The sequence below is a fragment of the Elephas maximus genome, chromosome 5 (genome assembly GCF_024166365.1).
Source record: "Elephas maximus indicus isolate mEleMax1 chromosome 5, mEleMax1 primary haplotype, whole genome shotgun sequence".
Classification (NCBI taxonomy): Eukaryota; Metazoa; Chordata; class Mammalia; order Proboscidea; family Elephantidae; genus Elephas; species Elephas maximus.
Window position 1 is genome coordinate 113,766,844 of NC_064823.1, and position 14,667 is coordinate 113,781,510.

The window sequence follows — 14,667 nt, forward strand, 5'->3', positions numbered from 1 at the left end:
ATTACTTCGAGCGTGCTATCAGGAGAGACCAACCTCTGGAGAAAGACATCATGTTTGGTAAAGTAGAGGGCCAGTGAAAAAGAGACCCTCAACAAAATGGACTGACACAGTGGCTGCAACAACGGGCTCAAACATCACAATTGTGAGGATGGTGCAAGACTGAGCAATGTTTAGTGTTGTACATAGGGTTGCTATGAGGTGGAAAAACTAAGTGGCACCTAACAACAACACTGAATTAAAAAAAAAGGGGTTTTCTTAGTAATCAAATTGTATTCTGCTCATTTAAGTGGAATAGCCAATTATCCAAATGTATCTTTGTGCTTGTGCATATAGTTAATAATCTGTTTGAAATGATGAGAGCTGATTATCGAGTTTTTTTTCACTCACTTTATTTTGTCTTATCAGACTCATTTTGATAACACCCTTTCCAGACCTAACTTGTGTTTAAGCACTGTTAAGTACATTGGGAAGGATGATGCTCATAAGAAAGTTTTTCTCCTTGAATTTCTTTCATTGCAGGGAGTACATTACTGCAGCTTGATTCATACAATTGGTTCTAATGCTCAAGAGGTATATCTCTCTCTTTCTGTCTCTCTCTTCTCTCCCTCTTCTCCTTCCTTCTCTCTGTCTTTTTATTCCTGTTGCTTCTAGATTTAAAGAGATAAAGCCTTAGGCACAGCTTCTGCATATCAAATAAAGCCTGTTTATTCCTTTTACTATATTAACTGGAAACAGCCTCTTCTTGCCAGGTACATTAAATTGAGGAATTTTAAAACAGCAATTAAAAAAAAACTTATTGCCGAAAAGTCGATTCTGACTCCTGGCAGCTGCACGTGTTACAGAGTAAAGTGTTCCACAGGTTTTTTTTGGCTGTGGTCTTCCTGGGAGCAGATCCTCAAGGCTTTCTTTCATGGCACTACTGGGTTGCTTTGAACCACCAACCTTTAGGGTTTAAGTCGAGAGCAAACCATTCGTGCCAACAAGATATTTTTCCTATGTAATATTAACCTCAATATGCTAACGGGAGTAAAAGAAAAGTTTTAGTCTTCTGTGATGTGATGGATTAAAGTACTTGAAGAAATGCATTTTTATTTAAAAATTTTAAGTTTATTTTTATGATGTGTGCAATATTTTAAACCTCTTGTTACCATAGTTTTAATTTCTTTACTTCTGCATATTCTGTTAACATTTTTTTTTCTATTAGATATTCTAAAATCTCTTTATTGTGATGGGTCTTATTTTAAAAACTATAAAAGGTATTATTGACTCAACATTAGCAGTGATAAAACTAAAGATTATGAATGAACGTTATTTTCATCTCTTTGCTTCTTTGATCTAGTATGCTCATTAAACCCATAGTAATTAATTTAAAGGTTCAAGAATTAGGAAATTAAATTGTTCTGCAAATATCTAAAACTCATCAAATAATTTTACTATTTCTTGATGTAAACACACACAATTTTATTTTTATTTTGTGGTTTTACTTGTTCATCTTATACTATTTGCTACTTATATTGTGATACTAGGGGCATTGGCTGCTCAGAAAATATATGGCTGCCTTTCTTCAGAGAAGCATAAAACCTAATGGGAAAGAAGACCAAAAAATGCAAATGATACCAATACGGACAGGGAAGAGCCAGGAAAAATATTGTGTATGAACTCATACATATTCTCAGTTGCAAATGGTGACCCTAATGCTAGTTTTTCTTAAAAAAAAAAAAAATTCGTGAAATAGTTTTCTTTATTATAAAAGGAATACATGTTCAATATTGGTGATGCAATTTGGTCAAAGGGGAGATCATTAAAATATTCTGAAAAATCATTAGCCAGTGATATCTATTGTTAATATTCTTGTAACAACTGTATATACATAGATTTACCAAATGCTATAACATTGTATATACCATTTTATAACGTTCTTTCCACTTATTATATCAGGACTGTCATTCCACTTATTTTTTTTAAAGCATCATTAAATATTGCACAAAATTAAGGGATGTATTTGTATCATAATAGATTTAATTCATTCTTTACTTGGGATGTTTCTAATTTGTTATGATTAAAAGTAATGTTATCACCAAAATCTTTTTGCTGTTATTGTTGTGTGTCATAGATTCTACTCCTGCTTAGAGTGACTCCATGGGACAGAGTAGAACTGCCCAGTAGGGTTTTCTTGGCTGTAATTTTATGTAAGCAGATTGCTAGGCCTTTCTTTCATGGAGCTTCTGGGTGGGTTCAAACAGCCAGCTTTTTGATTAGTAGCCGAGCATTAATCATTGCACCACCAGGGCTCCTTGAAATTCTTTTGTCATTGTTGTTAGATGCTGTCTAGTCAGTCCCGACTCGTAGCCACCCTATGCACAACAGAATGAAACACTGCCTGGTCCTGCGCCCTCCTTACAACCTTTGTTACGCTTGAGCTCATTGTTGCAGCCGCTGTGTCAATCCATCTCGTTGAGTGTCTTCCTCTTTTCCGATGACCCTGTACTTTGTCAAGCATGATGTCCTTCTTCAGGGACTGATCCCTCCTGACAACATATCCAAAGTATGTAAGACGCGGTCTCGCCATCCTTGCTTCTAAGGAGCATTCTGGCAGCACTTCTTCTAAGACAGATTTGTTCGTTCTTTTGGCATCCCATGGTATATTCAATATTCTTTGCCAACACCAGAATTCAAAGGCATCAATTCTTTTAGCCACCCATAATCATTTCTTTAGGATAAGGATATGCACACTTCTGTGACTTCTAATACATCTTGGTTGTATTTTGGAGGCGTGTATTTTTAATCCTTTCCCAATGATATGACTAAAGATAGAGAGTCCTAGGTTAGTTGCAATTTTGATTCTTTTATAAATTAGAAGATATAAAAAGTTGTAGAACGAACCTGAACTTCTTGGTAATTTGAGCCTCAGGCTAGGTTTAAGGGGAAAAGTTCTGGCAGGTGCCCAGGATGGATTGAGGACCTAACTTGTTTCAGCTCGTACTTTCATGTGTGTGATTAAAATCTAGTTTTAGCATTACTTTCAACTTGTCTGCTGCCAGTCGCTATTTCATTTGTCAAACGTTAGAGCTGAGTCAAACGTACCCTCATGATTTTTCATTTTTTACCCCTTTGTTTAAAATTGAATGACTTGCCAACCAATGGCTTTCAATGCTAAACACAAAATCACTAGGCAATCCCTTTGATTATTTTATTTCTTGATATTAAATTTATCAATAAAAAGAGAATAATGAGTGTTAATGCCTGGTTAATAATATAAAAACACAGCAAAACGGTAAATATTTAAGAAAAAACATTTTAGCACATACAGTAGTACTTTAGCACAGACTAAGGTAACTTCATGGGGTTCAACATTTTACTTTCTAAAATTGTGTAGAGGTATGTAAATTATTTGCTATATAAAAACAAAATTCCCTTAAATACACACACACACAATATGTTTAAATTATATAGTGTTTAATGTATACAGCGAGCATTTAAAGAGGTAGCAGCCTAGGTAATTCAGTTTGAGGAGTACTGGACAAATACTCCCATCTAGAAATTAACCCTAAATTCCAGTAAAATGCCCTAAAATTCTGTCATTAGATATCAATTACTTGAGTTACTAGAGCTTTGTAATTGTGGTTTCTATTTTCCTTTCCTTTTTTTTTTTTTTTTGTTCAGAAGCCTAGTGGATATAAACACCTGGAGGAAGGGATAGAACTTAAGCCAAAATTTTCCAAACCTTTATATCCTATATATAAGAAAAATGTATCCAAATTCTTGGGCATCAATCCAGGGGATTCTGATTTTGATTCAGGATTCTGGAATTGATCCTAGAGTCAGAATTTTGAAACTGTCCTTCAAGGAAGTCTAATCAAGGAAGTTTGGGATCTGCTGGCTTAATCCATTTTCAATTCTAAATTTAACAGGAATTAGGTGGAACTAGAAACCCTGGTGGTGTAATGGTTAAGTCCTACGGCTGCTAATCAAAAGGTCTACAGTTCAAATCTACCAGGCTCTCCTTGGAAACTCTATGGGGCAGCTCTACTCTGTCCTATAGGGTAACTGTGAGTCAGAATCGACTTGACGGCAACAGGTTTGGCTTTGGTTTGGTAGGTGGGATCAATGAGAGTAGCACAGATATCTATAGATTGGAAGTAAGTATTTTATGGGGAAAGGTAGTTGGGAGATATCAGTCTATCCATTTAGCCTTTGTCTTGGTGTTTACAGTATTTTTAGAAAAAAAGTTAATTGTTAATTTATTTATAATAGTCTTATGATCACAGAGCTTTAGACCTGGGAAAGATCATGGTAATGATCTTGCCTGTTACTTCCATTTTGGCAGTGAGAGTGTTTAAGTGGCTTGATCAGCATCATACTCTAAAAAATCACAGAATCGGGACCTGATTTTCTAACTGCACACAGTGTTCTAACATTACACCATGAGTTCTCACTATAGCACCCAGTTTCTACGTGTTAAGTATCCATTGCCTTGATTAGCTGAAAATTATTTTAAAATTATGTATATAACTAAAGACAATTTTGTATGCTTCATTCAATGTATTATTTTTATTTTTTTCAGTGCAAATACTAAAGGTTTTAGATATTTAGGTCTTGGTTTGGCAACAGAGTTGAACTAACATCAGTTGCTCTGCATCTTAATTAAACTGGGAGGAGAGAAAATTTGTTGAAATGTTTTGACTTCCATTTTTGCTCTAACGGAAATTGTGCAAATGGTGTGATAAGCTTCAGATTTCTGGTAAGGGCATGGAGCTTTGAAATATGCACAATAGGATCCAAACTACCGAGGTAAACAAGTGACAGGAGTGCCTGCGACAGCCTTGCAAACAATGCCTTCCTTGCAGCAACTGACAGCGATGGAAAGCTCCTCATTCTCTACATTAAGAATATGGATAGTGGTAAAAATTCTATAAAGTGGCTCTAATACAAGTGATTTAAAACATGAGACATGAAGATTCTTTCTAAATATAGCTCTTCCAAATACAGTGTTCTGCCTGGCTTAGATAGATAGGGAATTCAGACAGAAATGTACAGATATTTGCATGCAGTACAATTACAGACACAGAAACACTTTACCCGCTCAGATCATAGAGCAAATAGTCTAACTATGTAGCACTGATAAATGTCGCCCATGTGGATGGAAAGGACGATGGCCTACCAGTGACACGGCATCACTGGGAAACAGTGCTCTCACCTAAATATCAGGCATCCATTGTGGAGAAATCCTTAACACACTTCGAATAGTGATAATAGTGGGGAAGCATAGTTTAAATGTATGTATGAATTTACTATCATACCTTGTTATACTTAGGAAATATGCTCTATTGCGGTTATATTCATTTGTTTATCTAAATATCTCACAGTGGTAACAGAGAAACAAATGGCACTGAAAAAATATGAGAATGGTAAATATGAAATAAGTAGTCGAAACTAGTAATTGTAAAACAATATTGAGTTTCATCTCTCTATTTACAACTTCGAGTATCACATACTGAAGTCATTAAAATCGTGGAGTTTGTGGCTACAACTCCTCACATGTTGTATGGTCTTGGAAAGTTACTTCCTTGTGTCTCAGTGAAAATGGGGGAAATAAGTAGAGAATGGGGAGATAGAATTTGGGAATATCAGTTAACCAATGGGCCAAAACAATTTCAGGGAATCTAGAGTGCCAATGAGAATGCTATGAAGGGAATTGTGTTTAGCTTCCTCTGCTAAAACAAAAGACCAATAAATGTATACTTGAATTGAATTAAATAAATGCTTATGAAACCATTTCCAGTTTTGTAAAAGTAGCAGCATCAGAGTAAATTGCATATAAGTTTTTGGACAATTGTTGCAAATCTTATTTCATGTGACATTCTAAAACTGTTAAACTAATTCTCTAAAAAGCGTAAATTTTGCTGATTGCTAGATTTTAAATAAAAAGCACATTATATTAACTATATATAAATTTGTTAACTATTAGTATTTTTACTAAGAACTACTCCATTTCAAGTCAATATTGAATTTCACCAAAGATGCAGTAGGCTTAAAATAGATTTTAAGATGAGCACATATGTTTTACGCAGTATTATGGCGCAGTGGTTAAAAACTCAGCTGCTAACCAAAAGGTCAGCGGTTCAAATCCACCAGCCCTCTTTGGAAACCCTGTGGAGCAGTTTTGCTCTGTCCTATAGGGTCGCTATGGTTTGGAATCAACTGGGCAGCAATGGGTTTGTTTGTTTGGTAATTAAAGCTAGAATATAGAACACAGTTTACTCATGAGATACAAAAGGGTTTGCTAGCATTGCTTTGTACCTGCCTAACTTGAACCCTCAGTTTAGACTTTGGGAGAGCCTATTCAGAACAGATTCAGAGTGGAGAGAAAGAAAAAGAGACAAAAACCAACACATAGTGGAATTGTAATAGGTTATTACATCCATTCAATTGAGAAATATGGCACTGAGAGGTAGAGTAAGAGCTGGGACAAAATGACAAAAGTGTAGGTCAACACAGGAAACATGATCGGGAGGTATATATTTTTTTCTTTTTCGTAAATCCAGAATAAGGAGAAGTAACTAGAACACTCAACAGATATTTCCTAAAAAATGTTAACTGATGAATGCACATGGTGTTATGTGCCTTTGGCAATCACATTTAGAGATATAAAAAAAAAGAGGCCAAAGGGTTAGTAGGTGAATCCAGGATTCACGATTACTTTTTGAATATCTCTCAATGGTGCTGGATGATCTCATTGATGTAAGCAGCTAACATAATCTTTGTTCTCACTTTTTCCATTAGAAAAATAGAACAACACTATATTTTTTACTTACCTTATTGTGATAGTATCAAGGAGTTGGTGCTTTTACAATAATTGAGCAAAATAGAGCTGTTACCTATGAACTTTTAATACCAAAAAAATTTGTGCTGTTGAGTAGCTACACTTGTAGCCTTGTTCTACATGTCTATGGCCCTAGAGCCTGATTTACTGCTAATCATGACTTGGCCCACCATCTATTCTGGCTATATGGCTAGATAGTTTGAGAGATTAATGCTAAAATTGGGAAGGCCAGCACAGGATCAACGAAACTTCATGATAAAATTTTGTTCTTAAGTTGTTTGCTTAGGTAGTTCTTAGATATTGTGTGAAGTTCACACTGTTAGTAGAAAGTAATAATGAATTAATCATTGCTTTAAAATGTGAGACACAGTGCATAATTGTAAAGCTGAAAATCTACTAGGATGACTACATTACACATGCTTTCATTCATTATGGTTTAATTTCAGGTAAGTTAGAAATCAAGATAGCTCATTTCATTTTTATTTGCTAATGCTGTTTTGTCAGGTAATTTGCCAGGAGATACAGGAAATTACATAATGTACACTGGATCTCAAATGTTAAATACACTGTTCCTTATCTCAAACTGTTCATCCTAAAAACTGCTGTACTTATTGTTCTGAGTAAATGGTAACTCCTTATTATGTTTCTTTGCTTATTTTTTTATGCAGACAATCATAACCTCTAAATAGAAAGACAAAGTACAAGAACACAGTTTGATCATTTTCTGGAAATTATACTAACACAAATGTGTAAACAAAATTGGGTTTTTCTATTACATATAAAAATGACACAGACTTTAATGACCTTTTTATCCCCGTGAGGCATTTTTTATGGATTAATAAGTTAAAAGGCTCTGCAATGGTCTGGGAAGGATGGATAATCAAGATTCATGCTCTATATTTGTTGATTCTATATTGAGGGGGCAATTGTGAATAGATACATTTTCATATTTCCCCAGGACTCTCCACTTGGGAGAACGTGGCCCGTTGGTAAACCATAATAACCCTTACAACAGTGATTAGCACTATGTCTATTAGAAACAGGTATTCTCTAGAAAGTCCTTTCGATGGCTAAGCAGAATTAGTACATGCTTTTAAAACCTCAACCCTAGGTAAGTTAGTGCTCAAGGGCTATATTTAATGCCCTGTTAGAAAAATTGTATCCAATCATATCTATCAAATAGGATGATGTTCCACTTTCTTACCAATGCTGGGTCTTTGTCACGCCATAATCCTGGTTCATATTTAAGCCTTTGCCTTTATCTGAGGCATTATTTGCTATTTGAGCTCATAGAAATGTACGATGCAATACTAGTACATAATGTTGGTTAAATGCTTTTTCCAGGGACTGTGGTAGAATGAGCATGAGCCATTTTTCTATTTACATTTGCTATTAAAACTAGAAAACATGTCTTTAACATAGGTTACACTATTAGGCTCTGAATGGTTAGTCATTTGTGTAAGGTGAAAAAACTACTTGGGTAAAACATAATATATTCCAAAGAAAAGACATCTAACCTGAGAAACAGGAAGCCAGAACAGGGATTGAAGATAACCAAAGTGATGTCCAAGAATTTTCTGCAAGTGTGCTAATGATACTGTATACATGGGTCCGTTGTCTTTCTAAATGCATGCCCATATTATGTATCAGTGCATTAGTTTTACTCAGCAGGATGATAAAGCATCTACAACATGTACATGCTTCATTATTATGTATTATTACCCTCACGTGGCTGTCATTGTGTCATTCTGTGGGGACTTGCGTGTTGCTGTGATGCTGGAAGCTATGCCACTGGTATTCAAATACTAGCAGGGTCCCTCATGATGGACAGGATTCAGTTGAGCTTCCAGACTAAGACTAGGAAGAAGGACCTAGCAGTCTACTTCTGAAAAAAAAATTAGCCCATGAAAACCTTATGAATAGCAGCAGAACATTGTCTAATATACTGCTGGAAAATGAACCCCTCAGGTTGGAAGGCACTCAAAAGATGACTGGGGAAAATCTGCCTCCTCAAAGTGGAGTTGATCTTAGTGACATGGATGGAGTGAAGCTCTTGGGACCTTCATTTGCTGATATGGCATGACTCACAATGAGAAGAAACAGCTGCAAACATCCATTAGTAATCAGAATGTGGATTGTACAAAGCATGAATCTAGGAAATTTGGAAATCATCAAAAATGAAATGGAACAAATAACCATCAACATCGTAGGCATTAGTGAGCTGAAATGGACTGGTACTGGGCATTTTTAATCAGACAATCACGTAGTCTAGTATGCGAGGAAAGGCAGCTTGAAGAAGAATGGTGTCGCATTTGTTATCAAAATGAACATTTCAAGATGTATCCTGAAGTACAATGCTGTCAGTTATAGGACAATACTCATACTCCTAAAAGGAAGATCAGTTCATAACACTATTATTCAAATTTACACACCAGCCACTAAGTCCAAGATGAAGAAATTGAAACTTTTTACCAACTTCTGCTGTCTGAAATTGATGAACATGCAGTCAGGATGTAATTACTGGTGACTGGAATGCAAAAGTTGGGAGCAAAGAAGGCTTGGTAGTTGGAAAATATGGCCTTGGTGATAGAAACGATGCCGGAGATCAAGTGTATGATAGAATTTTGCAAGACCAACTACTTCTTCATTCCAGATATGTTTGTTCAACAACATAAACAGTGACTATACACACTGGACCTCGGCAGATGGAATACACAAGGATCGAGTCGACTGTATCTGTGAAAAGAGATGATAGAAAAGCTCAATATCATCAGCCAGAGCATGGCCAGGGGCCGACTGCAGAACAGGCCATCAATTGCTCATATGCGAGTTAAAGTTGGATCTGAAGAAAATTAGTTCAAGTCCAAGAGAACCAAAACACAATCTTGAGCATATCCCACTCGAATTTAGAGACCATCTCAAGAACAGATTTGATGCGTTGAACACTAATGACTGAATACCAGATGAGTTAAGGAATGACATCAAGGACATCATACATGAAGAAAGCAAGAGGTCATTAAAAGGAAAGGAAAGGAAGAAAAGATCAAAATGGATGTCAAAAGAGACTCTGAAAGTTGCTCTTGAACATAGAGTAGCTAAAACAAGTGGAAGAAATGATGAAGTGAAAGAGTTGAACAGAAGATTTCAAAGAGCGGCTCCAGAAGACAAAGTAAAGTATTATAATGATATGTGCAAAGACCTGGAGTTAGAAAATGAAAAGGGAAAACATGCTTGGCATTTCTCAAGCTAAAAGAACTGAAGAAAAAATTCAAGCCTCGAGTTGTGATGTCAAAGGATTCTATGGGGAAGATATTGACCCAGGAAGCATCAAAAAAGAAGATGGAAGGAATACAGAGTCACTATACCAAAAAGAATTGGTTGAGGTTCAGCCATTTCAAGAGGTAGCATATGATCAGGTACCCATGGTACTGAAGGAAGAGGTCCAAGCTGCAATTAAGGCATTGATGAAAAACAAGCCTCCAGGAATTGACAGAATACCAATTTAGATGTTTCAACAAATGGATACAGTACTGGAAATGCTCACTTCAGGAAAAGTGTGCATCAGGGTTGTATCCTTTCATCATACTTATTCAATCTGTATGCTGAGCAAATAATCTGAGAAGCTGGACTATATGAAGAATGGGGAATCAAGATTAGAGAAAGACTAATTAATAACCTGTGTTATACAGACGACAAAACCTTGCTTGTTGAAAATGGAGAGGACTTGAAGCACTTACTGATGGAGATCAAAGACTACAGCCTTCAGTAAGGATTACACCTAACGTAATGAAAACAAAAATCCCATAAGACCAATAAGCACCATCATGATAAATGGAGAAAAGATTGAAGTTGTCAAAGATTTCATCTTACTTGAATCCACAATCAACACCCATGGAAACAGCAGCCAAGAAATCAAAGGATGCATTGCAATGGATAAATCTGCTGCAAAGGACCTCTTTAAAGTGTTTAAAAAAAAAAAAAGTTGTCAGCTTGAAAACTAAGGTGCGCCTGACCCAAGCCATGGTATTTGCAATCGCCTCATAGCATGCAAAAACTGGACAATGAATAAGGAAGATCAAAGAAGAATTGTCGCCTTTGAGTTATGGTGTTGGTGAATAATATTGAATATACAATGTACTGTCAAGAGAATGAACAAAATGTCTTGTAAGAAGTATAGCCATAGTGTTCCTTAGAAGCAAGGATGGTGAGGCTACATCTCACATACTTCGGACGTGTTATTGGGAGGGACCAACTTCTGGAGAAGGACATCATGCTAGTTAAAGTGGAGGGCCAGTGAGAAAGACGAAGACCCTCAATAAGATGGATTGACACAGGGGCTGCAACAGTAGGCTCAAGCATAACAATTATTGTGAGGGTGGTGCAGGACTGGGCATTGTTTAGTTCTGTTGTACGTAGGGTTGCTATGAGCTGGAACCAACTAGATGGCACATAACAACAAGACTCAGAGTTAAGTTACAAACACTTAGGACACATGCAGAAGATGTGACTATAGGATTTGTAAGTCTTAACACTGTTACAAAAGTACTTTCAGCCTGTATTCCACTGTACAATTTGATTCTGTGCCATCTTGTATTAAGGTGAAAAAAACACAATTTTATCCATCTCCTTCTCTAAATCACTCTGACAACCCCAGATCAACAAAGACCATATGAAGAGTGGGTCATTATGCAAGTATCCTTGTACATTAGGACTTCCAGTCTTCACACCCATAAAGAACAACGACTGACACACAATAGATGCTAAATAAATGGGTAGATTATCAATAAATCACACTTTACATGATTATACAGAGAAATTATCCATAGTAGTTAATCTATATATCTTAATCACTTCATATTGCATAAATCTCATACTCAGTTGCATAATTTCTGAGCCTTTGTTGATGTGATGGTTAAGGTTATATGTCAACTTGACTGGGCCATGATTCTCCATGGTTTGGCAGTTACGATGTAGTTTGGCAGCTATGTAATGATGTAATCACCTCTATAATGAGATCTGATATAATGTAACCTCCTCCATGATAAGATCTGCTATGAGCAGCCAATCAGTTGAAAGGGAATTTCCTTGGGGGTATGGCCTGCATCCAGTATATATGGACTTTCTGGCAAAGCTTTGCTTGTTCTGGATCCTCATCTGACTTCCGGGACTTGAGCTAGCAACTTACCTGCTGATCTTGGGATTCATCAGCTTTCCCCAGCCTCTGAGCCACTGGCCTGCTTCTCTTACCTGCCAGTCCTGGGATTCATCAGCCTTTTGCAGCCTGTGAGCGAGCAGTCTGCCACCTTTCCTGCCAATCTTGGGATTTGTCGGCTTTCACAGCCTGTGAGCCAGAGACCTGCTGTTTGACCTACAGATCTTGAGTTTGCCAGCCCCTGCAACTACATGAGTTAGGAGAAGCCTCCAGCCTGACCCATGGACTTGGGACATTTCAGCCTCTACAACAGCGTGAGCCATTTACTTGATATAAATCTCCCTTTCTCTCCCTATATATATATACTTCACTGGTTTTGCTTTTCTAGAGAATCCAGCCTAAGACAGTTGGGTTTTAAATAATTATTAATCAGTATGAGCTTTATCCCTTGCAGCATTATCCATCCAAAATAAATAAAATGAGGTTTCCCCCTCTCAATTTACTCTCTATATTCCTATCAAACAATTATAAATATTACGCCAAAAAACTAGAGTTTCATCCAACTTTTCTATTAATAAGGTGACTCCTTATCTGTTAATTTATGCTCCCGGAATTTCTTCTATTCTTCATTCTTAGTCAAACTCCTAACTATACTTCCATTTCTTAGATATTTCCTTCCATGTAAACTAACAATTTTTTGTTACTGTCATATCTAGAGCAAATAATCAATCTCTCTCACCACAGTTTACTTTTTTCTGTTTTATTGTCAACGTAATACATATGCACATGTAGACGCATACACACACATATGTTTTTCTACCTACTCTCTCACAGCATTGATTACCTCTGCATTCTTATTCATTAATTTTGTCAAGGGCATTTTCATGCTTATCGTATGACAGGCATTTTGTTAGCATACAAAGGTAGATAATACCTAATCGCCCAGTCCTAAGGATATTCCCATAACCAAACAATTTTCTATGTACAGTCACTTGCTGAACATAGAAAGAACCTTTGGTCCAATCTTGGTACTTATCACGTGTCCCTACGACTATCATTATCTGCAGTTGTTGTGGACTTGGACTCAGGATTCAGCCTGGCATCGTTCAGTTTCCATATCAGCCGCTTATTTTGTGGTGTTAGGACAATTACTTGTTTCTCAGTTGCTTGATAAACACTTTGGAAAAAAAGGTATATATTTCATAAGGTTATATTAACCATTAGTGACATGATATATATAAAACTTTTACCACAGTGTTTGGTACATTATAAATGCCCAATAAAGTTTTGTGTGTGAATGCTTTAAAACATTTGAAAACAATGGGTATAGATAATTGACATTAATTTTCCTAATAAAAGAATATGTCAAGGCTTTATATAATTTGGTGGACAAAACTGTGTCTTGATTTTGTACTCGTTATATTATTTATTTATTTTTCTTGTGAATTAATACCACATAAGTATTAAAAAAAATTTTTTTTAAGTATTACCCAAATTTTTATAATGATTCACATTAAGATATTTTATTTTATATTTAATCTGTATATCTTACATATAACAAAGTCTTGACTAAAATTTATTTAAACAAGAATAAAACCACACAGGAAAGCAGTGATTAATGGAAATTTTAGATTTTACAAACAAAACAAAGAATAAGAAACTGGCATTTTTTTCCTCAAAAAAAGAAAAAAAAGCTGAATGTATTATTTACTCATAAGAACTTTATGATATAAAAATTCAAACTTCTGAAGACAACATCTGAAATAGTGGTTCTAATAATATGTTCTACTAATACTCTCTCTTTATCTTTAGGAATACACAATAGATATAATTTTTGCCCAAACCTGGTTTGATAGTCGTTTAAAATTCAATAGTACTATGAAAGTGCTTATGCTTAACAGCAATATGGTTGGGAAAATTTGGATTCCTGACACTTTCTTCAGAAACTCAAGAAAATCTGATGCTCATTGGATAACAACTCCTAATCGTCTGCTTCGAATTTGGAATGATGGACGAGTTCTATATACCCTAAGGTAATGCTGCTTAAAAAAAAAAAAAGTGTAGCTGATTCATTTATTTTCTATACTAACTACACAGCTCTTGAATATAAATAGGGAGCTTCATTCATGCACTAACATCTGAAAATGGTAAAATATTTTAGAAACAAATTTTTAAGCTCAGAGTTAATATGTGAAAAGGCCTGAAAGCAGAGAGAAAAGCTCCTTGATTTTTCCCCTATAAAGCAGAAAAGGTCATGGCATGAACAGATTGACCAAGGTATTCTCTAGGAGCCCATCTAGCTATAAAATTTTATGATATTCTGATTTTCAATAGTGTAGTAAAACATGCCTAAGAAAGGATCAAATGAAGGTTGATGTATAATATTCAGGTTTATTAATTTATTACCTTGAACATATTTACTTACTAAAGTCACCCTTAATGGAAATATGTTCATGATAAAGTAAGAAGAATCACTTTATTAAACATTGTACAGTCTGTACTCTGTATATGTGTGTGTGTGTTTGTTGAAGTATGAATTTTCAACTGTAAACACAGATCACACTGAAATGTGTACAGAGACAACTTAGTTGGCTGAAGAGAAAAATGTTAGAATTTTTACATTCATTTATGAATATTACAATATCCCCATTTAAGACTGAGACCTTAGAGTTATTATTTTCTAATACCTAGC

At 35.6% G+C, this 14,667-nt stretch overlaps 1 protein-coding gene across 1 annotated transcript in view; it reads left to right on the forward strand.

Annotated features, from left to right (window-relative positions):
* Window positions 1-14,667, forward strand: part of GABRG1 (gamma-aminobutyric acid type A receptor subunit gamma1) — a 111,034-nt gene that overhangs the window by 70,555 nt on the left and 25,812 nt on the right. The window contains exon 4 of the mRNA XM_049886313.1: window positions 13,788-14,008. Within this exon, the coding sequence (XP_049742270.1) occupies window positions 13,788-14,008 (221 nt within the window). The remainder of the gene's footprint in view (window positions 1-13,787; window positions 14,009-14,667) is intronic.